Source organism: Monodelphis domestica, chromosome 2, assembly GCF_027887165.1.
Source record: "Monodelphis domestica isolate mMonDom1 chromosome 2, mMonDom1.pri, whole genome shotgun sequence".
In the NCBI taxonomy this organism is placed as follows: domain Eukaryota; kingdom Metazoa; phylum Chordata; class Mammalia; order Didelphimorphia; family Didelphidae; genus Monodelphis; species Monodelphis domestica.
The window spans coordinates 533,174,022-533,200,632 of NC_077228.1; the positions used below are offsets into that span (position 1 = coordinate 533,174,022).

A 26,611-nucleotide genomic window follows, 5' to 3' on the forward strand; every position below is an offset into this window, starting at 1 on the left:
AAAAGGATCTATCCAAAAGGATATCTGCTTTTTCTTATATAGTGGTTTTTCTCCCATGTCACCTCCCCTAAGTCCCTACATCTACCAATCACTGTAGACACTTTCCAAAGGACTGCCCATCTAAATTCCTGCTAAGTAGACAAATCTCCTCAGTAAATCTGAACCAGTGAAAACACAGCTGAGTCAACTAATCTCATTAAGACAAAACTTGCCCGACCCTTTTAGGTACCTAGCATCTCATTGTATCAATTCTAAAAACAGGCCTGGCTCAAAGAACTCCTTGCCCCATCTTAAGCATGGGTCCAAGTACTTTCATTGTTTAGCAAGGAGTTTTTTTCCCCTAAAGCAGTCTTAAGTACGGTTGGAGTAGAGGTCCTCCCATTTCTGATCCTGGCGAGTTCTCACATCAAAATGGGAAATGTTTCTCAGTAGGGAATTTGTTCCAATTAAGAATTCCCTGATGGGGAAAATTTTAACATTCACAAGTCTGAGAGATTTCAAGATTTACACACTCCTCCATTGCAAGTGGGTCAGAGCCCTGCCTAATCTTCCTCTGGCCACACCCTTTCCCTCCCTGCCTGCTGCAGGGAAGGGGGGGGAGGGTCTGTCACAAGAGCAGTGGCTGCTGTCCACCAGCCAGCCTGCCTGTCCATGTGCTCTCCTCCTCCCTGACCCAGCTGGAGCACCACAGGCCCCAGGCACCTGGCGTGCACTGTCCAATGCTCACCCCCCACCTGAGGATGAGGGGCTCCTGGGCCCTGAGGAGCACTGATCCTGCAGGCAGCTACATGTGTCAGTGCTGACACATGTTGAAGGAGATCAGAACAACCTCCCTCTGGGGGCCATGGGTAAACTCTTGCCCAAGTCAGCATAAATGTTCAAGCAGCTAAGCTGACACTTCCTGTATTGTGAACCCCTCAGCTAGCTGCAACTGCCAAATCACGACATCCTATTTTTCAACATTTCATACTAGCCCTCTATACTATAAAAAGTGTTCCCCTAGCCAAGCCATCACGGCTCCTCCTTTGGGGCAGCCCTAGTACCTAGAGCGCTAGTAAATAAACTGTGATCCTTTGCTTGTTTGCATTGTCTCCGTGTCTCCATTTTTGGGGGATTTTCTCAAACACTACATTTCATATGTTGGCTGGGAATCCTCCATGAGTGGGCTACCAGAACACAGATACCAGATTAGTGTGACTGTTGGCGGTAGTTTTGTGTGAGAACTGATCATGGGATTAGGACATATGACTAAGTGGCCCAGCCAGTTCTACCACCTGCAGGGTTATATGAAGGGGGCCTATTTTCAAGTCCAATTCTGTTAAGTAGTCTGGTTCCACCTGTGTGTGAGTGTGGACTGGCTTAGTACATGGTTTCTGTGTTCCGCGAGGGGCCAGGCTGGAAAGGCTGGGAAGTGATATGGTGATGAATGTTTGAGTTTGTATTACTGCCAGGAAAGGCTGGGAAGCAATTGGGTAATGAATGTTTGAGTTTGTATCACTGCCAGGAATTTTTGTCTGTGGTGCCAAGAATTTCTACCCCGAATATGGGGGGTGTAACAACAAAAAGAGTGAAGCCATAAATTGTGGCAGTTAAAAGAGTGGATGCCTTAAACTGTAATAATTAAAATGGTTGGAGTTGTAAACTGTAGTGAGTAAAATAGTGGAAGACATAAATTATAGTAGATATAAGAGTGGGTGAGTAAATTTGTGACTGCAGAAAATATGTTTCACTACAGTGTCTTGGTTTTAAATCAAATATAAGGTGGTCACCAGGGAAATATTCCCAATTATGAATATACTCAAGTCAACTGGGTTTTATAGAGAATTTAATTAATAATACAATGAGGAATTAAAGAAAAGAGAGAAAGAGAGAAAAGGGAAATAAGTATGAATGGCCTTAAGCCAACATGGCCTAGACCTGAGTCTTAAGAGAGAGAGATCAATCAGTCAGTCTTTTATCACTCACCACAAGGTCTGTCTAAGCAAGATTTCTAGTGATAGAGTCTCCTCAGAGAGAGTTTCAGCCAGAGTCCTCCTCAAAGAGCCTTCCAGCCAGAGACTGTTTCAAAGGGCCTCTCTCAAGATCCTCCAGAGGGACAGAGTCCCCTCAGAGGAGCTCCAGCGAGACCTCCTTAGAGATTGTCCTCCAAGAGCTTCCCTTCTCTAGAGCCTCTCCTCAAGAGATCCTTTTTCAAGAGATTCTACTTTTTCTTATATAGGGGGTTTTCTCCTATGTCACCTCCCCTAAGTTCTTCCATCTACCAATCACAGTAGATGTTTTCCAAAGGACAGCCCATTCTGAATTCACTGCTGAGTTGACTAATCCCTTTAGTAAGTATGAATCAGAAAAAAACTTCTAAATAAGTTTTCACCTCTTTGCTCCTGGAAAGTTTACAAGTTGCCTGACCTTTAATAGGTACTTAGCACCCCTTTGTATTAATTCTAAAAATAGGCATGGCTTAAAGAACTTTTTGCCTCATTATAAGTATGGGTTTAAGTACTTTCATTTTTTAGCAAGGAGTTTTCTCCCCTAAAGCAGTCTTAAGTATGGGTGGAGTAGAGGTCCTCCCATTTCTGATCCAAGTAGAGTCCTCACTGTCCAAATGGGGAATGTTCCCAGTAGAGAATTGTTCCAATGGAGAATTCCCCAATGGGGAAATTTTTAACATTCACAAGTCTGAGAAATTTCAAGATTTATAGGGGGGGCCAAAAATTCTTGTTTGTTGTTTTTTGCCCAAAGGATTTCTGCCCGGAATGAGGGGGGGGTCAGGAATTCTTGTTTGGAACTTTTTCCCGGAACACAGGGGATTAGAGTCCCTCTGCCTAGTTTGGAACTAGAGCACCGAGGTTGGACCTTGGTTACAGGGGTTGGAGTCCCTTGAGGCTTGGGGCCCAGCTGCGAGATTCGTGAACATGCAGGAACTAGATTTCTGGGTTAACCCAGACTGGCAAACTGAGTTTCGTCAGTCAAACCAACATAATTGACAATTGGTAAAATAAGAGACCCTCGTCTTTTTCTGTTTCTCTGGAGAACTTGCTGTCTGTCTCTTTATCTGTCTTGTTATTTTTGTTATCTGTATCTCTGTGGCCCTAAAAATGGGCCAGGTTCCCTCTACTCCCCTGCTCCTAGTTTTAGCTCATTGGCCCGACTTAAAAGTCAGGGCTCACGATCTTTCTGTGGAGATGAAAAGGGCTAAATTCCAAAGCTTTTGTGAGTAAGAATGGCCTCTCTCGGTGTCAGATGGCCCAGGGGAGGGACCTGAAATAAGGAGGTTGTGAGTTCTGTCCGTACCCTGGTCCTGGATCCCGGTCCTAATGGCCATCCGGATCAAATGTCATATATCCTGACCTGGCAGGACCTGGCCTTGGACCCCTCTCCCTGGGTCAGTCCCCTGGTGTTGGCTGCCAGCCCCTCTACCATCCTGGTGGCCAAGACACCAACCCCAAATCCTCACCATCCCCAGACCCTCCATTACCCCCGCCCCATTACGTCCCTGGGTTTCCCCTTCCCCTTCCTCCTGATGCCAATAAGGCCGTGCCTGTGAATTCTGAGGCATCTCCACCGCCTCCATAACCTACCCTCCTTCCTACACATCGGACAAGGGGATGAGGCAGGCCCATTTCCCCTAACCCCCAAGAACAACCCCAGCCCTCCTCATCCGGAACAGTTGGGCAGATGGTTCCAGGGGTTTTTTGTTTGTTTATTTTACCTGTTTTCTCTCATGTTAAATAGCTGAGCACCATCAAAAAAATTGAGGAAACTGGCTTTTTGATACCGTCAATTCTAACAGCAGGTGGCAATTGGACATACATTACAAGAAAGATGGCATAATATGGGTAGAAGCCCCTTACTCTTTGCTTGGATTTTAAGGCAAGGACCCGCTGAGAAATCCAGGCAGAGATGATAAGAAAAATAGGCAATCTGGAAGCTATCAGTTCACTGATCAGATCAGCCTCCCTCTCTGCTGCAGAGAGAGGAGGGTTGATTCTGAACAGTTCACACTTAAAGGCACTTTTCACTTAAGATTAATTCTAAGGGTTGATGCATACAATGTGGGAGGATTACTATTGATTTTTATATGGTTCAAATGTAATTTCATTTATTGTGGTAACTGTTTGTCAGTTAAATGTGAAATGTTAGCCAGATTTTATTGAGCACAACAAAACTCAGTTAGAAATTTGTTTTGTTAGATTGTTCAATGCATAATGGTTTCGGTGAATTTGAGAATTGTCAAAATGTGATTGATAGCCAGCCTGACACACAGAGGGAATTGAGGCAAGCAGCCTTAGGATAAATTGCTCACAAGGAGAGCACTCAAGAAGGAGAAAGATGTGCTTATAATTGTTTCACACTGATAGGTAGGGACTGAAATAGGGACCTCACAGAGTTGACAACCACTGTGTGATAGAACTTAAAGATGCATATATCTTAATTGTATATGTCGGAGGTTTTAAGATGCTCAAGAAAGCAAAAGGGGGTCCGACCAAGTGGCTTGTTTGAAAGCTGTCGAACCTTACTACAAACATTCCATGTCCAGAGTGTTAAAATGAGTTGAGTGATATGTAAATTATTGCCAAAATGCATACAAATAATTGAGTGATCAGCCTTGTAGGGATATAAAAAGCTTGTTTTAGGGTATGGAATTTTGTTTCTGGACTGCTGGTAAGCAGAATTTCTATGAGCTGTAAAGGGTGAGAATTGTCTTTTAAGGGAAAAGAAGGCTTCTGGTATCTAATGAAGACAAAATACACAAAGGACAGAGAATGTCCTGGGATGGTTACAGAGGCATAGTCTGGGCTCATGGACATTTTCTGACCATCTAGGTCCTTGAGTGATACAATGATGACATGAGCCAATGATAGCTTTGGCCTGTAAGGGAAGCCCTCACTGTGTCCCTTGGAACATGAGGAAATATTTTCCCTGTTGGCCTTTTCCTTTGTGACCAATTCCCATAATCAGCACATAATGCAAATTGAAAAATTAGTTTCCATTCCCTCAAACAACCTTAATGATTAAAAATTCTTTTTTTTAACATTATTTTATTTGGTCATTTTCACACATTATTCACTGGAAACACAGATCATTTTCTTTTCCTCCCCCCCTCCTCCCACCACCCCTACCCTAACCATAGCACGATTCCACTGGGTATCACATGTGTCCTTGCTCTGAACCCATTTCCTTGTTGTTGGTATTTGCATTAGGGTGCTCATTTAGCATCTCTCCTCAATCATATCCCCTCTAACCCTGTAGTCAAACAGTTGCTTTTCCTCAGTGTTTTTACTCCCACAGTTTGTCCTCTGCTTGAGGATAGCTTTTTTTCTTCTCATATATCCCTGCAGATTGTTCAGGGACATTGTAAAGCCATTAATGGAGAAGTCCATTACATTCGATTGAACCACAGTGTATCAGTCTCTGTGTACAATGTTCTCCTGGTTCTGCTCCTTTCACTCTGCCTCACTTCCTGGAGGTTGTTCCAGTCTCCATGGAATTGCTCCACTTTATTATTCCTTTTAGTGCAATAGTATTCCATCACCAACATATACCATAGTTTGTTCAGCCATTCCCCAATTGAGGGGCATCCCCTCATTTTCCAATTTTTGGCCACCACAAAGAGTGCAGCTATGAATATTCTTGTACAAGTCTTTTTCCTTATTATCTCTTTGGGGTACAAGCCCAGCAGTGCTATGGCTGGATCAAAGGGCAGATAGTCTTTTATTGCCCTTTGGGCATAGTTCTAAATTGCCCTCCAGAATGATTGGATCAATTCACAAGTCCACCAGCAATGAACTAGTGTTCCCTCTTTGCTATATCCCCTCCAGCATTCATTACTTTCCTTTTCTGTCATGTTGGCCAATGTGCTAGGTGTGAGGTGATACCTCAGAGTTGTTTTGATTTGCATCTCTCTGATTATAAGAGATTTAGAACACTTTTTCATGTGCTTATTAATAGTTTTGATTTTTTTGGCTGAGAACTGCCTGTTCATGTCCCTTGCCCATTTCTCAATTGGAGAATGGCTTGATTTTTTTGTACAACTGGTTTAACTCTTTATAAATTTGAGTAATTAGACCTTTGTCAGAGGTTTTTGTTATGGAGATTGTTTTCCAATTTGTTGCCTCCTTCTAATTTTAGTTACATTGGTTTTGTTTGTACAGAAACTTTTTAATTTGATGTACAAAAATTATTTATTTTACATTTTGTGACTCTAAGTCGTGCTTGGTTTTAAAATCTTTCCCTTCCCAAAGGTCTGACATGTATACTATTCTGTGTTCACCTAATTTACTTATAGTTTCCTTCTTTATGTTCAGATCATTCACCCATTCTGAGTTTATCTTGGTGTAGGGTGTGAGGTGTTGATCCAAACCTAATCTCTCCCACACTGTCTTCCAATGTTCCCAGCAATTTTTATCAAATAGTGGATTTTTGTCCCCAAACCTGGGATCTTTGGGTTTGTCATATACTGTCTTGCTGAGGTCGCTTGCCCCCAGTCTATTCCACTGATCTGACTTTCTATTTCTTAACCAGGACCAAATTGTTTTGATGACTGCTGCTTTGTAATATTGTTTGAAATCTGGGACTGCAAGGCCATCTTCCTTTGTATTTTTTTTTCATTATTTCCCTGGATATCCTTGATTCTTTGTTATTCCAAATGAACTTTGTTATGGTTTTTTTCTAATTCAGTAAAAAAGTTTTTTGGAAGTTCAATGGGTATGGCACTAAATACATAGATAAGTTTGGGTAGGATGGTCATTTTTATTATGTTAGCTCGTCCCACCCATGAGCAATCAATATTTTTCCAATTGTTTAGGTCTAGTTTTAATTGTGTGGAGAGTGCTTTGTAGTTATGTTCATATAGTTCCTGTGTTTGTCTCGGCAGATAGATTCCTAAGTATTTTATATTGTCTCGGGTGACTTTAAATGGACTTTCTTTTTCTAATTCTTTTTTTTTTGGTTTAGAAATATTTTATCATTAGAGCATTCATTACACTTTTTTTCTGAACAAGTCCAATGTACAGAAACTATACACAGCCAACTTTTATCAAGTATTAACATTTACTGTAAGTGCCATTTCAGTTGTACAAACAATCCCCTGTTACAAAAAATAATTATAAACCTTAATGGATCTGAGTTGCTTTTACAAATGTACTAACAAAGTCTCAAGCTAAACAATATTTTAAATAGAAAAAATATTCATTTTTAAATAGTTTGGTAAACGTATGTTTCTGTGGCTTATGTATATACATACTAGTTTTTGTATTGGAAACCTTTAGAGTGTAGGAAATCTTTACAGAAGTTCCAATTTAGGTTAAGAACACTTAAAGGCAAGCTCCAACTATCTTTTAGAATACTCCATATGCAACTAGTATTACAGAATTAAAAGAATCAGAAAATACTGCTTAGCAGTTAGTAATTATCTGCTTGGAAATATTAAACAAAATATAGCATTTTCTGAAAGAGTTTTTCTGTATTACAGGGCCATCTTGTGCCAAAAGGAATACTTCCCACAAATAAAAGGTTCAGTGTAGTCTTCTCTTAGTGGTTTAGCTGTGGTTAAGTTCCTTCTTTTGGCAGTGGCACCATAGGATTATTGTTGTTGTTGGTTGTCTCTCAAACTGAGGATGACAATTGTCTTTGTGCGTTTTTGTGCACAAAGACACCTGTGCATGAAGATTTAAGTGGATGAGTGGATGCACAGAGACAGTCCCACTCTCTCGGCGTTGGAAGCCTGGGTCCAGTGGCACGAAAAGTCGTTACACCTGGAGACTTCCTCAGCTGCATTGGATGGCCGTGTTGTCTTTTGTGCTCCATCACGCCCTAAGCACTCCACAGTGCCTTGCTGCATCGCCATCTCAGCCGTTGAACTTTCTTGTTGGTTTCTTCCTCCTGTTCCACCGAAGCAATAAATAGAAATAAATAGAAAAACAATAAAAATATGCCATTAGCTATTTTGCAGTTAAATGGTTTGACGTATCATGCTGTACCAATTATTGATGCATGATTCAGTCATTTTTGTACAAGTTAATTAAGCATTATATGAAATGCTTAAAAGATGCAAATAGCTGTTGTAGCTTAAATTTTATGATGCTCCTAAATTCAGGTAATAACTTTTTCATTTTTGTTCCTTTTCAAATATCAAAGTGAACATCACCTGTCCAGAATTCAGTATTCTAAATCACATATATTTCCTCAAGTGCAAAAATTAAGATAGATCATGACTATTAAATCACAAAATTTTGGCAAATCAATACTTTGTAAAATAATGCAATCAAGTTTAAATTGGGAGTCATATTATTTTAATTATAGTGTTCATTACAAAAATATCACTTAAGCTTGGAAATGATCAAATAAAATATTATAAAATTAAAAAAATATCACTTAAATACCAGTTCAGAATGTCATAGTTTTTTAAAGCTAGTTACTTTTTGTACAGATTAAAGGCCTGCATTTGGATTTCAAGTAATATATTCTTCTTTCCAAAGGAAATTATTAGAACATGAAAATTGCTTGGGCAATCATGCTTAAAAAGGTATCTCTGCTTTTTTTTGGAGTTGGTCCAAAACCGGATAGTCTCATGAATTAAATGCTGTAAAATTCAATCTTATGGAGATATTCAACATGCTAGTTTCTGGTCAAAGTATCCATTTGAAATATCCTTAAATCTTCAAGAAAATTGGAAACTTGATATTGGGTGGTATTTTTCGATTATGTTGATTCCAGTTGATCCCATGTGTTTGGAAGCCCTGCACCTTTCCCTCAAAAGTTGCAGCCTTCCTCCAAGCTAATTGAATACCTATCTAAAATACATATATGCCTCTTAAATAACAAATACGAATAAATATGTTACCAGCTTGGAGAGACCCTGGTGGATCTATTAATGTTTCATATAAATAGCCATTATCATTTCTCTACAAATGCTGCCGCTGCCATTAGTGTCCTTAGTTTCCTTTTGCTGAAGCTGTCAACTCTTCAATCTCAGCATTTAATTTGTTAATTACCCACTCCATTGCTTCACGGCCTTTATTAGCATTAGATGATATTGTACTTTCCATCAGTCCTTCTAGATAACTACTAAGGCTTACTCCTTTCACAGTGATAATGGCTTCTTGAGTCAAAATGGTTTTTCCTGGTTCTTGAGGATGTGGTTTATATATGTCTCTCATCTACTGAAACCAAATGTAATATTTTGTAATATATAATTGTAAATTATATATATATTTATTATATATATATTATGTATATATATATATATACAATATAATTGTAAATGAAATATTAGTGCATTTAAGTTCCATTGTTTTCTCTACAGGATCAACTACAGAATGTTCTTGTACATATGTTTTAGTTCTTGCTGCACCGATAAGCGATTTTACAATAGAAGACATTCCCCACTCTGTGCTAAGAAGTCTATGGCTATGCAATTTTCCAGTGGGATCTATATGTCTAGCTAATACATCAACTCCAACTACACTTGGATTCATAGGATTTGGATATTTCTGCATAGCAGCTGTTGTAACTGTTTCTCAAGGGTGGTCAAAAACGTGCTCCGATGTCCAAATTTTCATGGTGCCAGCAACCAGCACAATGTCTGAGCGGCACTAAGGGATAATAGGATAAAAGAGGGAACACAACCCCTCTTCCACTTGCCAGCCCTCTTTCTAATTCTTGCCACTGAACTGAGTAGGAGATATATAAAAATGCTGATGACTTATGCGGGTTTATTTTGTATCGTGCAACTTTGCTAAAGTTGTTGATTTTTTTGACTAGCTTTTTGCTTGATTGTCTAGGATTCTTTAAGTAAATCATCATATCATCTGCAAAGAGTGATAACTTGGTCACCTCATAGCCTATTTTAATACCTTCAATTTCTTTTTCTTCTCTACTTGCTACTGCTAGTGTTTCTAGTACAATATTAAATAGTAAAGGTGATAATGGGCATCCTTGTTTCACTCCTGATCTTATTGGGAAGGCTTTGAGTTTATCCCCATTGCAGATGATGTTTGCTGAAGGTTTTAGATATATACTGTTTATTATTTTTAGGAAAGGCCCTTCTATTCCTATACTTTCTAGTGTTTTCAATAGTAATGAGTGTTGTATTTTGTCAAAGGCTTTTTCTGCAGGCGGAGTCAAGATGGCAGCCTAGAAGGAGGAGAAGTTCAGACCTCTGAATACCCTTCCTAACCAATCATAAACTGAATGCTCCCAGAGGAATGAAAAACAAACTTAACAACAAGACAGAGCCAAGGAACCCTCCTCCTGGACTTAATTCAAAAGGTAAGCCCCCCAAAAAGCCAGAACATGAGAACACTCAGGTTTAAGGGGAAGACAGAAGGAGGGTCCCAGGACCCATCCCTCCTCCTACCTAGAGCACTGAGACTCCCAGACTCCAGCAGCAGTGGGAACTTCTGGGTGGGCAAAGGTGTTGGTCTGGAGGGAGTACATTGCAACCAGGGCTATGATAAGTTTAGAGTGTCCAACACAGATGGCAGGGAAGGAGCTAGAGATGGAGCATAGACCTGGCAGCCTGGCCAGAGCTGTGGAGATCCTCCATATTTGCTCCAGCCTTCCAGGAAGTTTTGGGCTCAAAGCACACCCAGCCCAACTAAACTGAACTTAATCCCATCAAAAGTCTCCAGAACTCAGTGAAGCCCAGGCTCCACATCCATCTTCATTGACTGCTGGACTTTAATCCAATCAAAAGCCTCCAGAGGACAGGGAAGCTCAAACCCCAACAAACCTCCACCAGAGACACCAAGAGATCTCCTGTTAAAGCTCCAAGAAGGGGAGACTGACAGAAGCCCCCAAACCAAAAAAAAATGAGAGGAGCAAGAGCACAGACAAATACGGGGAGTAAAGAAGGGGTGAATTTAAGCAAACAACAGAAAAAGAAGAAGGAAACTACAATAGACAGCTTCTACTCAGCAAATGGAACAGATCAGTGGATGATAAACCAGAAATCCCAGCGAATTGGACAGGCTGTGGAAGAACTCAAAACACAATTAAGAGAGGCTGAAGACAATTGGGAAAAGAACTTAAAAATTAAGATAAGTCATCTGGAAACAGAGGCACTTGAACTAAAATGAGAAAATACTGTCTGGAAAGCCAAAATCAACCAGCTGGAAAATGAGGCAAAGGAGATGAAAGATGAGGTGAAAAGGATGAATGATGACCCCCAAAGAAAGTCAGACCAGAAGGAGAGGGATGAACAAAAAGCCAGGGATGAAATCCAGTCTTTAAGAACCAGAATACAACTGGAATTAAGTGACCTCACAAGGCAGCAGGACACTATAAAACAAAATCAAAAGAATGAAAAAATTGAGAAAATTATGAAGCATCTGATTCACAAAACAGATCATTTAGAAAATTGTTCAAGAAGAGACAATTTAAGAATCATAGGTCTATCAGAAGACCATGACAAAAGAAAAAGCCTGGACATAATACTAGAGGATATTATTCAGGAAAACTGTCCTGATATCCTAGAACAAGAGGGGAAAGTGGAGATTGAAAGAATCCACAGATCACCTCCTGTATTTAATCCCCAACTGACAACACCCAGGAATGTTATAGCCAAGCTCAAAAACTATTAGACCAAAGAAAAGATATTACAAGCTGCCAAGAAGAAGCCATTCAGATACCACAGAAACACAGTGAGGATAACTCAGGATCTGGCTGCATCCACACTGAAGGACCGAAAGGCATGGAATAAGATATTCCAGAAAGCAAGGGAACTAGATCTACAACCAAGAATCAAATACCCATCAAAACTGACTATATTCTTATAGGGGAAAGTATGGGCATTCAACACAATAGAAGAATTCCAAGCATTCATAAAGAAAAGACCAGACCTGAACAGAAAATTTGATGTCCAAGCACAGAACTGAAGAGAATCATCAAAAGGTAATTAAAAAAGAGGGGAAAAGAAAAACAAAACAACAACAAAAAAAATTTAAGAGACTCAATAAGTTACAATAAGTATCCCTATAAGAAAATGGGTCATTGGTAATGCTTAAAAACTGTTGCTATCACCTGGGCAGCTAGAAGAATTACACTTAGAGGGAACAGTGACAAACTGTATAGGACGAAAGGACAAGACAAAAATAGGTATATAGATATATGCATGCATAAATACATATACATGTGTGTATCTGTATGTATATACATACATACATACACACATACATATATATACATACATACATACATACACACATACATATATATATAAAACCAGAACTAAAAAAAAGAGGCTAATACTAAAAGAAATGGGAAAAGAAACAAATGGGGGTAAATTGATATGCCACAAAGTAGCTCATGGTGGAAGGGGGGAGAACATTGATACACTGGAAGGGTAAAGAGGTTGGAGATAGGAAATACTCAATTCTTACGTGCTTTGAAACTGACCCAAAGAGGGAAGAACAACCCAATCCACTGGGGCAGAGAATAGATTTGCGCCATATAGGGGAGTAGAAGGGTAAAAAACGGACTGGTGGGGAGGGAAGTAGTACAAGGAAGGGAGAGGGTGGGGGGGAATTTTAAAAAGATTACAGAGGAAAATAAGGGGGGTAATAAGAAGGGATGGGGGTAGAAAGGGAAGTAAAATAAGTGTGGGAACTAGGGGGACTGATTATAAACCAACACTGGTATAGAAGGAAGTAGTGAAAGAAGAAAAGGCAGGACCAGGAGTAGAAATCAAAATGCTGGGAAATACACAGCTAGTAATCATAACTCTGAATGTGAATGGAATTAACTCACCTAAAAAATGCAAGCAAATAGCAGAGTGGATTAGAATCCAAAACCCTAACATATACTGTCTGCAGGAAATACACATGAGGAAGGTAGATACTCATAGGGATAAAGTAAGAGGATGGAGCCAAATGTATTGGGCATCAACTGATAAAAAGAAGGCAGGAGTTGCAATCATGATATCTGACAAAGCCAAAGTAAAAATAAATCTAGTTAAAAGAGATAGGGAAGATAACTACATCCTGATAAAAGGCAGTATAGACAATGAGGAAATATCTGTACTCAATATGTATGAACCAAATGGCATAGCATTCAAATTTCTAAAGGAGAAACTAGAGGAGCTCAAGGATTAAATAGACAGAAAAACTATACTAGTGGGAGATCTGAACCTTCCTCTATCTGAATTAGATAAATAAAAAAAAAATAAGAAAGAGGTGAGAGAAGTGAATGAAATCTTAGAAAAATTAGAGTTAGTAGACATGTGGAGAAAAATAAATAGGGACAAAAAGGAATATACCTTCTTTTCAGCAGCACATGGTACATTCACAAAAATTGACCATGTATTAGGGCATAAAAACTTTGCAAACAAGTACAAAAGGGAAGAAATAATAAATTCAACCTTCTCAGACCACAATGCAATGAAAATAATAATTAGTAAGAGTATATGGAGAGATAAATAAAAAATTAATTGTATATTAAACAACATGATTCTCCAAAACCGGCTAGTTAAAGAACAAATCGTAGAAACAATCAATAACTTCATTGAAGAAAACTACAATGGTGAGACATCCTTTCAAAACCTATGGGATGCAGCTAAAGGAGTACTCAGGGGGAAATTTATATCCTTGAGTTCATATATAAACAAATTAAGAAGGGCAGAGGTCAATGAATTGGACATGCAAATTAAAAAACTAGAAAGTGAACAAATTAAAAATCCTCAGATGAAGACTAAATTAGAGATTCTAAAAATCAAAGGAGAAATCAATAAAATTGGAAGTCAAAGAACTATTGATTTAATAAATTAGACTAGAAGCTGGTACTTTGAAAAAAACAAATAAAATAGACAAAGTACTAGTCAGTCTAATTAAAAAAAGGAAAGAAAAAAAAACAAATTGACAGTATCCAAGATGAAAAGGGAGACCCCACCTCTAATGAAGAGGAAATTAAGGCAATCATTAAAAACTACCATGCCCAATTAAATGGCAATAAATATGGCAATCTAGGTGATATGGATGAATAGTTAAAAAATATGATTTGCCTAGACTAAAAGAGGAAGAAGTAAATCATCTAAACAACCCCATATCAGAAAAAGAAATTGAACAAGCTATCAAAGAACTGCCTTAGAAAAAATCCCCAGGTCCAGATGGATTCACAAATGAATTCTATCAAACATTCAAAGAACAATTAATCCCAATATTATACAAACTATTTGACAGAATAAGCCAAGAAGGGGTTCTACCAAATTCTTTTTATGACACAAACATGGTACTGATCCCAAAGCCAGACAGATTAAAAGCAGAGAAAGAAAACTATAAGGCAATCTCCCTAATGAATATAGATGCAAAAATCTTAAAAAGGATACTAGCAAAAAGACTCCAGCAAGTCATCACAAGGGTTATCCACTATGATCAGGTAGGGTTCATACCAGGAATGCAATGATGGTTTAATATTAGGAAAACCATCCACATAATTGACCATATTAAGAAGCAAACGGACAAAAATCACATGATTATCTCAATAGATGCAGAAAATGCCTTTGATAAAATACAACACCCATTCCTAATAATTGAAAATTCTTAAATTTTTATGGAACATACTTTGAGAAACAGGTGAAGTTCATTCATAGATGGCTTGTATTTGTAGCCTTAATTTACCACAGTTGAGGTATGGATTTTGAGCTTGGAAATATAGCTCAAAGTTTTCTTAAAATTCCCCCAGAATGTGGGGTGAGGAAATACATCTGTAAAATATTGTTAGTCAAATGTTTATAGTCGTTTATAGGTAATGTGTACTTTGCAAAAGGATATTCTTTAACAGAAACATCACATACCAATTCTCCAGACAACTCAGGAATCCGATTTCCTAAAGGGATCTATTCCTGTCAGAAGATAATTTCTGAAGATGGAGTCTATTGGCTTCTCTGTTTCTATCTGGTGTTCTAATGTTTTCCCCAGTCTTGGTTTCTACACTTCTACTTTAAGGGCTGACTCTCCCCCTTGTGACCTGTCTGCAAATTGGGGGAAGCAGTTAGATCTCCAAGCAGGTCCCCACCTACTTAGGACCCAGGGATTCACTGAGGACACACCCTTAAAGACCCTGTGTCCACAGCCTTTCCCTTCCCTGTTCAAGTTTTGGCTGCTCCCCTGTGGGATTTGTGGACATTGCATTTGTAACTGTGTCACTTCTTTAGTTGCTTCTAGGGTGGAAGCACTCATGGGACTCACCCAGATGACACTGGAAGCTCAGCAACCATCCCAGCCTGAAGCCCTGGACATTGCCTACAGTCAATATCTCTCTCCTGACAATAGGCAAGGACAGCTCTACAACCATTCTCAGCTCTGAAGAAGGCACAGAATACTGAGACCATTGCCCCCCTTTCCTTAGATATTTGGAGAGGGGGGAGATGATATGGGCATTGTACCTCCAGAAACTTGGGCAAACTATTGTCATGAAATTCTTCTGATCCCTTGCATCATTGTGACTGCTAGCCTAAGGATTCTTTGCTTTTATGCTAATCATCTGGGGCCAGTTCCATACATTCCTAATTTCCTAGTAGCCTAGTGGCCTTTCTCAAGGATCACATTAATACTGTCCAACTATGGTCTGTCACCAGAAATATTAAACTCTGACTCCCCTTATGAGGATATGGTCGCCTGAGGAAGATTCCTCATGTACAGTAGAAGAAATGGGTAATGATGGAGGTCAGAACAACCTCCCTCTAGGGGCCAGGGGTAAACTCTTGCCCAAGTCAGCATAACCGTTCCAGCAACTAAGCAGATAGTCCCTGTATTGTGAACACCTCAGCTAGCTGCAACTGCCAAATCTAGACATCCTATTGTTCAACATTTCACGCTAGCCCCCAAAACTATAAAAGTGTTCCCCTGGCCAAGCCAGCAGGGCTCCTTCTTTGGGGGAGCCCTAGCACCTAGTGTGCTAGTAAATAAACAGTTATCTTTTGCTTACTTGCATTGTCTCCGTGTCTCCATTCTTGGGGGATTTTCTCAAATCCTACAATGTGTCATAGGTTTACCATCATGGTAATATATAGTAAAACCAACCTTCTTTGTAAAGGACTTCTAACATTGATTTCAGTCATGAAATTTTTCTATAGTGTAGATTCTCTGATGAAGTACAGAAAGACTGTACCTATGTCCAGCCTTTTCACAATGATTACATTCAAAAGGATTCTCTCTAGCTTGGATGCTCAGATGGATACCACTATTCTTCTGATAGCTGACAGATTTTCCATACTGATAACATTCGAAAAGTTTAGCTCCAGCTTGGATTCTCTGACATTAAGCAGGTTAAGGAGGTGGGGGCAGATGGGTAGCTCAGTGGATTGAGAGCCAAGCCTAAAGACAGGAGGTCCTAGGTTCAAATGTTGCCTCAGACACTTCCCAGCTGTGTGACCCTGGACAATTCGCTTGACCCCCATTGCCTAGCCCATACCAGCCCATAGCCAACACACAGTATTGACTCCAAGACAGAAGGTAAGTGTTTAAAAAAGAAGGAGAAGGTTAAGGAGGGATGTAAGTGTGACTCTGAGCGAATCCCTTAGCCCTAATTGCCTAGCCCTTACTACTCTTCTGCCTTAGATCTAATACTTTGTATTGCTTCTATAGTAAGTATTTATGTAAAAAAAAAAAAGGATAAGCACTAAAGTACTGATTACTCGTTCCAAGGCAGAAGAGCAGTGAGGACTAGGCAACAAGGGTTTAGTGATTTGCTCAGGGTCACCCAGTTAGGAAGTGTCTGAGGTCAGATTGGATCTGAGGACCTCTCCTGTTCAGGCGTGGCTTTATAATGCCTGAGCCACCTAGCTGCCCCCTCAGTAGTGATTCTCAGATAGAAGGTAAGGGTTTAAAAAGAGAGACAGACAGAGAGAGGGGAAGACAAGAGAGAGGGAAGCAGAGACAGAGAGACACAAAGAGGGAGACAGATAGAGGGGGAGACCCAGAGAGACACAGAGACAAAGAGAGACAGAGAGAGGGAGACAGATAGAGGGGGGAGACAGAGACACAGAGACAGAGACAGAGACAGAGACAGAGAGAGGGAGACAGAGACAGAGAGGCAGAGAGAGAGACCTGCTTCAGACAGTTTTTCCTCAGCGATATCATTCCCAAGTTTTCTCCCCATGGAGATACTCTGGTGCACAGTAAGCCTGGGCCTCCGGGTGAATGTTTTACCATACAGATTACATTCCTAGGGTTTCCCTCCAGTGTGGACTCTCTGCTGTACATCACAGGCACCATCACCAGTGGATCTTTGCTTCTGAGTTTCTTCCCCAGAAAGGCTGAGCTTTGCAGTGAGAAAATCTACAGACGCGAATGGGCAGAATCAGTCATTTCAGAACGCCATTAGCTTCCCACTGCAGGATGCCCTCATGGGCAGAGTTTCACTCCAATCCCATGGATCCTTGCCAACCTGGAGCCCAGGCAGGGCAGTCTTTGTCCATTGCAAGCTAAGGGGGGGGAGGGGGGGGCGAAGCCTTGAGTTCCAAGCCCAAGCTGGGACGTGCTCTGTCCAGGTTACCAGGCACGTGGGCTCCCCGACTTTCCTTTCACCCAGTCTGCACTCTCCATCCTCTCTACCCGGATATTAAGCCCTTTGGTGCTGATTGTTCTCCTGGGAGCAGGATGTCATTTCCTCCGGATCACTTTTCAGCGGATCTTTTCTGTGGCGTTATCTGAGGGCACGTGACCAATGACGGCACCCTTTTTGTACTGACCTCAGCTATAAAGGATTTGCTCTTTGGAAGGGCCATTTCTTATTTCTTTTTTTTAACATTTATCTTTAGGGGGAGGCTGGGAGGCTCAGTAGGGAGTGCCAGGCCTAGGGCGGGGAAGGGGGGGGGGGTTCCTGGGCTCGAATCTGGACTCGGACCCTTCCTCTGTCGCAGCAGTAGGTCCTCGGGGCTTCAGGACCAGCGTCCGTGGTGACCATCTTTAGTGAAAGCAGAGAACAGGCGTGAGGCCGGATGCCTGGGCCCAAGGGAGCCGGCGGGGAAGGGTCGTTCTCCGTGGGAGCCTGAGGGACCCCCTCGTGCTAGTGATGTTGGGGGCCTCTGCCGCTCTGCCAGAGAGACCAGGCAGGAGCCGGGTCTACAGGGGTTAGAGCGGGTGAGGACCCGCAGGGCTGAAGAGGGGCCGGTACACGGGTCCGGTGCAACAATCCAAGGGTCTCGGTGGCTGTAACTCCATCCTTCCCATTCAGACTCTCAGGCAAGAACGTGGGGCACCAGCCTGAAGGCTCAGGGATGCTTGTGGTCAAGAAGCCGAACCTGCCCTTTTTACAGAGGAGGAAACTGAGGTCTGAGGCTGGACAGGATCTTGATTTGGCCAATTACATTCCTCCTTAACCTTCTTAATCAAAGTCAGAGAATCTAAGCTAGAGATAAATCGAATAGGACAAAGCCTTCGTTCTCCTGCCAAGAAGGAAGGGGAAGAGCGGAGGGGAAAGGCACTGCGGGGCTAGAAGGAGGCTGAGGGTGGGCGGGGAAATGGAGGCGGGACTGAAACTCTTTTTCCCAGAATGCCCACTGAAGTCTGGTCGCGGGGCGGTGCATTATGGTAGTGCTTCATCTGGCTGTCCTTGTAGCCTGCTATGGCCCTGCCCTACAACGGAAGCTCGCAGAGTCACGTGAGCGAGATTCCGGGAGGAGTGCACATGCGTATTCCAGCTCTGAGCTTGGACTTCTCCATGCTAGGGAAGCTTGCAGAGTCCGTGGGAGAGGGAGGGCAGGAATGCCCACCGCCCTGTCAGTCGTGGGGTGAGGATTGCAGTGCGCACGCGCAACCCAGTTGGCTTTCCCCTCCCCCTCTTCACTATAAATTCCGGGGTGAGTTTGGGAAGGCGGTTTGGGGAGGGGAGAGCGAAGGGGAACCCGTGGGTGGCTGTGGGATGGGTTCTGTGTGCTTGGGTGGGGACCTCCGGGGGTGCAGACGCGTGCGAAGGGTGTTGTGCCCACCCTTCCAGGAGGGGCAGACCTCCCCTCCTTCCCTGGAAGAACTGTTTCCTACTGCCCCTCTCCCACCCTCATCTTTGCTCCCTGTGCCTTTGTCTGTCCTCGCTCTACGGAACCCCCTCCAGGCTCCCTTGAAGACCCTACGTAGGACCAGCCTGTCCCATGGCCTCTCCCTCCCCTGTTAGTGCTGGGGTGTGACCTCTCCCCACCAAGTCCCTCTCACTTCTTTCCAGCCGCCTCTTTCCCTTCTGTGTTCAGGCACTGTAGTAAGTGCTTCCTCCATAGCCCTGGGAAGTGGAGCTTTCTCTTGTTCAGTGGTTTTTCTGTCTCTTCTCGCTCTTCATGACCCTGTTTAGGGTTTTCTTGCAAAGATAATGGAGCAGCCGGCCATTTCTTTCTCCAGCTAAAGGAGAAACGGAGGCAAGTAATTTGCCCAGGGTCATAGAAGCCAGTAAATATCTAAGGCTGGATTTGAACTCAGATCTCCCTAACTCCTGACCCTGCACTCAGTACCCTGTGCAGAAGGAGTGGGTGTTCTCCTTCCCTCTGTCTCCCCTGCCACCCTGCCCACACTTGTGCACCATCTCAGAGCTTCCATCTTCCCCAACTCCTGGTGCCCTCACACATGCCCAGAACTGTCTGGTCAGTCCAAGCCTCCACCAGCCCTGTGGGCCTCCCTCTCATTACCAACTGTTGTGGCACTTTTTTCAGCCCTTCCCAATGACTGGTCTGCCATATTGGTACTGCCTGCCTCTTCTTAGCCTCCTCTGCTGGACCATCATCCCCTCCTGCCCCCTCAGTGGCTGGGACCTGGCATCTCCTTCCTCCATCTTTTCAGTCCCTCTGGGTAAATCTCAGTCTGTCTTCATGCCTTCCAGGCTGATGGTTCCACCCTTTAATCTGCTCAGCTTGATCCTGTGCCACTCCATGGGTCAGAGAATGGAGCCCTGACTCTGGAGGTAGAGGTCATGGGTTCACATCCTGGGACTCAGTTTCCTGATCCGTAAAATCAGGGGCTGCCACTAGACACCTCAGAGGACCCCTTTTGCCTCTCAGTCTCAGAAACTCTTTATAAAAAATCCTCATCTGAACCTCAGACAGCCAGGTGGTCAGCTTTGGAATGCTGGGTGGTGCCTCTGTCTCTTTCCCCTTCACCTCCATGCACTGGGCAGGTTTTGCCTTCTGTGTCCACCATCGGTCTCATTTCTGTCCCCTCCTTTCCCCACACACCCAACTCCTCCTGTGCTTCAGGACGCTGATGGGCCTCCTCGTCCCAAGACTTTACCACCTCTGAGGCACACAACCAGCCAAGGGCTTTGTGGCACTCTCCCACTCCAGAACATCCACTGGTTCCCTGCTCCCTCCAGGATGCAAATATGAGTTCAAGTATTAGCAGCTAAAGCCATTCCCAGCTGGGCTCAAACCTCCCTTCCTCCATCTTCTCCCTTCTTCCTCTTCACAAGCTGAGATAAATCCCAAATACACAATTAACTTCTACAGCATGAATCTCTTTAATAGATCAAATACAATTAATAAAATCTTTTGATACCTGAAAAGTCTCACCAGTCCTTTGTGAGTTCATACTACTAACTTCCATAACTCTTTTCCCTACAGTATTAACTAAGAAAAGGACCTCAAATTTCCTCTTGTTTAGCTTAACTCACCAATTATAATCACTGATTCCCATTAAATTGCACTGAAATGAGTAATTACTGATTAAATTGAGTAGGGGTATCGAAATTGTGTTGACATTGCTAATCCTTGCCTTAAAGTCACAAATCATTGTTTCCTTCCCAATGTGAGATGTGAGTTTGTTTGTTTCTTTTTTTTTTAAACCCTCACCTTCCATCTTGGAGTCAATACTGTGTATTGGCTCCAAGGTAGAAGAGTGGTAAGGGCTAGGCAATGGGGGTCAAGTGACTTGCCCAGGGTCACACAGCTAGGAAGTGGCTGAGGCCAGATTTGAACCCAGGACCTCCCGTCTCTAGGCCTGGCTCTCAATCCACTGAGCTACCCAGCTGCCCCCTATGTGAGTTTGTTTCTTAAATGAATGAAATTCCTGATCTGCCTAGTTGCATGTCCAGCTTCTGATTTCCAATACTGTGATTGTGATTTCATGGCCCTCTTGCTATCTCCATCCTTTCTCTGGCCTCAGTGGCTCCTAGCAGAGTCCTCAGGAGCCCAGCCCTCAGAGAGAGGGTCAGTTCCCAGCTGGGAATAAGAATCTGGTCCCCAGATCCCAAAGTAACATGATTATCTCTTTACAGGCCTCAGCTTTAGTGCAAGGAGAAGGTGGTGTAGGATTTTCCCCCAAGGAAGGGAATCCAACCCAGGAGAGTATCCCTGCTCTGCAACCTTTCATCCAGCTCCGGGGCAGTAGTGAAGCCAGTCCTTCTCCCAGCTGGGCAGAAAGGACTTGAGTGAAGTCAGAGCAATGAGAAAACAAAAAGGATGGGCAAGCATGGGAGCTTTGACCCTGACATGTCAGGAGAAGGGTGAGAATTCCAGGAGCATCAGTGGGAGAATGAAATCTTCCCAGTGTGAGAGAACTTTTAACCCTTCACTCTGGGGAATGTAATGGCCAGAATGTAAAGGCTAAAAATAAAAGGGATCGACTAAATTTATCAGAGTGTGGTTTGCCAGGAATTAATCAATTCACAATGAATTGAAGCAATTTATTCATAAAATAGAGGGAAAGTGAAAGTAGAGAAATGAGAAAGAGGGTAGAGTAAGAAATTAAATTAATCAGCTTTACTATTGCTTAAGCCCTAGCTTTACTATGGCAAGGCTCCAGAAGCCCCAGCTGGAGGGCCTGAGGGTCAATTAACAGAGGTTTTAGCCCAGAGGCCTCCTCCAGGTGAGAGGCCCCTCCAGAGGCTAGTACCTCCCTCCAGGAAAACCAGGGAATGCAGTCAGCCTTTTTTACTCACCCAGATGTTGTCCTAATAGAAAATAGGATCAGTCCAAGGTCCTTAGCTGGAGCAGTTTTATCAGAGGCTAGTACCTCTCAGAACAAATCAGGGAAAGGAGTTAGCCTTTCTCACTCAACCCCATATAGTCCTAATAGAAGCAGTCCTCAGCCAGAGCTCCTCCAGGGTCAAATTCAAGGTGAAAGATGACTTCACAGGAAGTTCTTGGCATTTTTAAAGACCGTTTCTTTTCACCACTTCCTGTGACTTCCATTTTACGTGGACCAATTACAGCTAAAGTTTTGTTTAGGACTTCCCAGGGGCCCGATAGTGGGTTCTGATTCATCACCCAATATAGCACTGACTTTCCCCACTTAAGGATAAGTGGGGAGTATATGCTTCTGGTGATTAAATCTAATAGTGGACAGGGCACAGTTAATCCCATCTTCACTGGCAGCTTTCTGCAGGAATGATCCAGCAGGGAAGAGATAACATCATAGCATGGAGCCCTCAAGCTTGTTTCCTTTCCTCTTCTCTTCTCTGCTCAGGACCCAGGACACTCTGACCCAGTTCCACCAGATGGTTTCCTTCAGTCAGTCATTCAGCATTTATGATTTCCCTACAAGGTACCAGGAAAGGTGAAGGAAAGAGTTACTAGGGGCAGTGGTGAGGGTTATTGAACCCTAGACAAAACACATGGTCATGGCTTTCTTCAGCAGGAATTGTGAGATGAGCCAGGCTTCAAGAATTTGGTAGAGGAGTGATTTGTTAAGAAGGATTGACAATGCAGATGGGCTTGGGGACTGAGGGTGCTAGTGAGGGCTTTGTCTAGGAGCCACAAAGCAGGATTGGCCTAGCCTAGGACTTCTCCTTATCCCTCTCTGTTTCTCCTGATATAGCTCTTCCCCAAGTCAGCAGCATAGAGGAGAAGGAAGGAGGGACTTCTGGAGTCCTGGCTGCCAGGTTTCAGGTAAGTTCCTCTTACTCTCTTTCTCCTTTGTCCTGTCTCCTCCCTTAACCTCTCTTTTCTAACATTTCTTTCCTGACTTCATTGGTCTCTGCTCACTCAAATTCATGTTGAGACTCAGGCCTCAGTATTTCATCCCTAGAGTGTCTCGCTATTTTGATTGTTGTTGTATGGATTATGAGAGCCACAGTATCTCCATAATATAAAGCTGTGTTGGCAAACCTGTGACATGCATGCCGGCACATGTCGGAGAGGACTGTTACAGACAAAAGAGTGGTTGCCATAAACTGTTACAGTTAAAACAGTGGTTGCCATAAACTGTGACTGTGAAAATATGGTTTCAAGACTGAGTAGCCAAAACTGTAAAAATTTTTTGTGTCTTGATTTTATAGCAAAAATAAAGTGGTTGCCATGGGAAAATTCCCAAATATTAAATATACCCAAGTCAGCTCGATTTTATGGAGATTTTAATTAATACAAATGAAGGAATTAAGAAAAAGGAGAGAGAATAAGAGAAATATAGTACAAAGGGCCTAGGCCAACATGGCCTAGGCCTGAGCCTTAAGAGAGACCAGTTAGTCTTTAATCACTCACCACAAGATTTTGTTCCAAGCAAGATTCTAGTGTTCAGAGAGACCCAACTACTACTACTAGTCCGAGCTCCAACTCAGCTACCAAAGCTGAACTCTTCAGAGGCCTAAACCTCTTCCTTTTAAAGAAAATTTTCTCCTATGTCACCTCCCCTATATTTCTATATTTCCAAAGGACTGACCATTCTTAATTTACACCTGAGTAGACTAAGGCTTTTGAGTAATTCACACCTAAGTAGACTAATCTTGTCCTTTGCAAGTTGCCTGATTAATTTGATCTTCATAGGTACTTAGCACCCCTTTGTATTAGATCTAAAAATAGACCTAGCTTAAGGGTTCTTGCTTTACTTTAAGTATGGGTTGGGGACTTTTCATTGTTCAATCAGGAGTTACAACTTTATCTTCCCGTAAAGTATGCCTAAGTATGGGTGCAGTAATGTTAGAGTTCACAACTTCCTGACCAAAGTCCCTTCATTGTTTTAAAATGGGGAATGGTCCTAACCAAATGTTCTAAGGTAGAGTCTGAGAATTTTCAAGATTCACAAGACTGAGAAATTTTAAGATTCACAGGACTCCTCCCCTCTCCCTCTCCACCACTGCAGAGGACATTTGTCCCATCACCCATCCCTTTGCTGAGCAGCCCACTGGGAACACTTCTTCCCTCCCCTGACTGGGGTTAGGGAGCGGCTCACATGAGGTATGAGGGTTGCAGTTTGGGCATTCAGTCTTCAAAAGGTTCACCATCACTGATATAAAACATTTTTAGAACAATTGTGTACAATTCTCAGGTTTTTGATAACTGTACAATATCTGTATTAAATGAGTCTCACTGTAATCTAGAGGAATAGTGGAATTTGGACATCTAAATTGGGATGATACCAAAGATGACTCCCAGCCATGAAGGTATTTTTAACTTCAATTTAGTTCAAAAAACATTAGAGTCCTACTATGTGCCAGACCCTAGTATAGAAAGTTAAAATGATATGGTCCTTGTCCTTAGAACCCTTAAATTCTACCAGAGAGAAGCAAAAGGGCCAAAAGGGAGAGAGCTGAAGAAACAGGAGAAGGGAAGGCTGTATCAGCTATATCCGTAGTAAAAGTCATCAAAATCGAAACCAAGATATATATGGAACTGATTGACATTTGTGGGAACAATAACCATTTCCAATTGATATAGATAAAAGTCAATATATGTGAACAAGTAGATTTCATTTAAGAAAAAGTTTTTTTTAACCAATTATATAGAATAACAAATTTCCACATAAGTTTTCCTGAGTTATGTGATTGAACTTCTCTCCCTTCCCTTCACCTCCTGTGTTGACAGGCAATTTGATTTGCTTTATACATGTATCATCATGCAAAACATATTTCCATACTCTTCATTTTTTTAAGCAAATTATCTAATAAAACCAAAACCTCAAAATATAAGCCCAGATAACTGAAAAATCATATGCTTTCATCTGCATTCTGACTCTAACAGTTCTTTCTCTGAAGGAGGAGAGGCTTCTTCATCATAAGTCCCTTAAATTTATTCTGGCTCATTGTATTGATGATGATAATTAAGTCTATCACAGAAAGCCAGAAGTATATAAATATGTTCCCAGCCAATAATTAAATATATTAATTAAAACAGTTTCCAAGTTGTACTTTACCTCTTTCAGATTAGCCAAAAAATAAAAGGAAAGTCACTATTGCTGCAGAGGTTTTAGGACAACAGGCCCATTTCTGCCCTGTTAGTGGACCTTATGATTTGCCTAACCATTCTGGAGAGCAATTTGGTGCTGTACCCAAGGAGTCTATGAATTGTCCCTACCTTTTGACCCAGTAGTACCACTCCTGGGCCCATACCACCCAAGAGACCAAAGGACAAAGGGATACAGAAATGTTTATGGCATTTCTCTTAGTTATGGCAAAGAATTCATAATTAAGGTAGTGCCCATCAGCTGGGGAATCACTGAACCATTTATGTAATTAATGTAATAGGAATATTAACATGCAGTAAAAAATGAGGAAAGAGTAGATTTTAGACAAAACCAGAAAGACTTATAAAGTGATGTGAAGTGAAGAGTACAGAATCAGAGCAATTTATACCAGGACAACAGTATTATAAAAAGAAATAGCTTCTACAGACTTGAGGACCTAGTTTAACGTGATGATGAAGCCATGATTCCTGAGGATCAATGATGAACCATGTTGCGTATCTCCTGTTAGAGAGGGGAGATGATGTCCCTGAAGGACTTTTGTTTTATTGACTTGCATAGTTATTTCAAAATGTTGTCCTTTTCACTTGGGAGAGGAATGTTGGAATGGAGGCAGGAAGAGAAAGGAAAAAAGAAAGAATGGAGTGTTGGGGGACAGTTGGGTAGCTCAGTGGATTGAGAGCTAGGTCTTGAGATAGGAGGTCCTAGGTTCAAATATGACCTCAGATACTTCCCAGCTGTGTGACCCTGGGTAAGTCACTTAACCCCATTGCCTAGCTCTTACCACTCTTCTGCCTTGGAACCAATACACAGTATTGATTCCAAGATGGAAGTTAAGGGTTTAAGTTTAAAAGAAGAATGGAGTCTTGGGAAATTTTTTAAAAGTCATGAAGTAACAATATCAGGGTGAGTCAGACAGCTTTGAAAGTGGAATGTTGAACTTATTATATAGTTTTTAAAAAGGCAACATAAAAGAAATTGGCTTTTGTATAGAAAGAAGTCATCATTCCATTTGATATATGTTAAATGAAGAATTTTTAAACAATCTTTTAAAATCAAAAGGAGATGAGAAGGAAGGAGAAAGATAATCCTGGGGAAACAGAAATTATCCCTTGATGCTGTGTGGAGTTGCCATAATGGAATTTCATACTTAGTTCCATTGAGAGCCAAAGGAAAGGGAAGTCAGGCTTATCACTCAACACGAGACTGTCTCAAGGAAGCTGTTTGAGGGAGCTCCTCCAGGCTTGAATTCCAGGATCGAACTGGCGCCCAGGCCTGCTCACAGGAAGTGATCAGCCAGATCCACTTCTCTGGGGAAAGAGACCTAAGAGGAAGTTACGCACCCTATATAGACCGTTTTACATTACTTTCCTGCGTCTTATCTGTACCAATGGTAGCTTAGCTTGACTTAGGACAGCCAAAGGGTCAGTCAGCTATTTCTGCACATGTTTATCAAAGGCCATCTTCCTAGATACTTGATCCTTAAGTAGGGGAGCAGAAAATCCTGACCTTGTTAGACTAAG

The 26,611-nt window shown here is 42.0% G+C and overlaps 1 protein-coding gene, 2 long non-coding RNA genes and 1 pseudogene across 9 annotated transcripts in view; 2 read left to right on the forward strand and 2 right to left on the reverse strand.

Moving 5' to 3' along the window:
- Nucleotides 1-2,839: 2,839 nt before the first annotated feature.
- Nucleotides 2,840-15,920, forward strand: LOC130456855 (uncharacterized). Its single transcript, XR_008915899.1, has 3 exons — nucleotides 2,840-2,990; nucleotides 10,103-10,269; nucleotides 15,149-15,920. It is a non-coding gene; the product is annotated as an uncharacterized LOC130456855 (long non-coding RNA).
- Nucleotides 7,032-9,575, reverse strand: LOC107651151 (PRELI domain containing protein 3B-like; annotated as a pseudogene).
- On the reverse strand, nucleotides 7,032-18,567 carry LOC130456857 (uncharacterized). Its single transcript, XR_008915901.1, has 2 exons — nucleotides 15,922-18,567; nucleotides 7,032-7,881 (listed from the first exon to the last, which is right to left on the reverse strand). It is a non-coding gene; the product is annotated as an uncharacterized LOC130456857 (long non-coding RNA).
- The window catches only part of LOC100025343 (zinc finger protein ZFP2-like), a 55,985-nt gene continuing 47,874 nt past the window's right edge, over nucleotides 18,501-26,611 (forward strand). For 2 of the 7 annotated variants that reach the window (XM_007486155.3, XM_056814393.1), the window contains exons 1-2: nucleotides 18,501-18,796; nucleotides 22,731-22,801. In XM_007486155.3, coding sequence (XP_007486217.2) covers nucleotides 18,562-18,796; nucleotides 22,731-22,801 — 306 coding nt within the window. In that variant the 5' untranslated portion in view covers nucleotides 18,501-18,561. The other 5 variants (XM_007486164.3, XM_016429745.2, XM_056814395.1 and 2 more) reach the window with 3 other exon arrangements.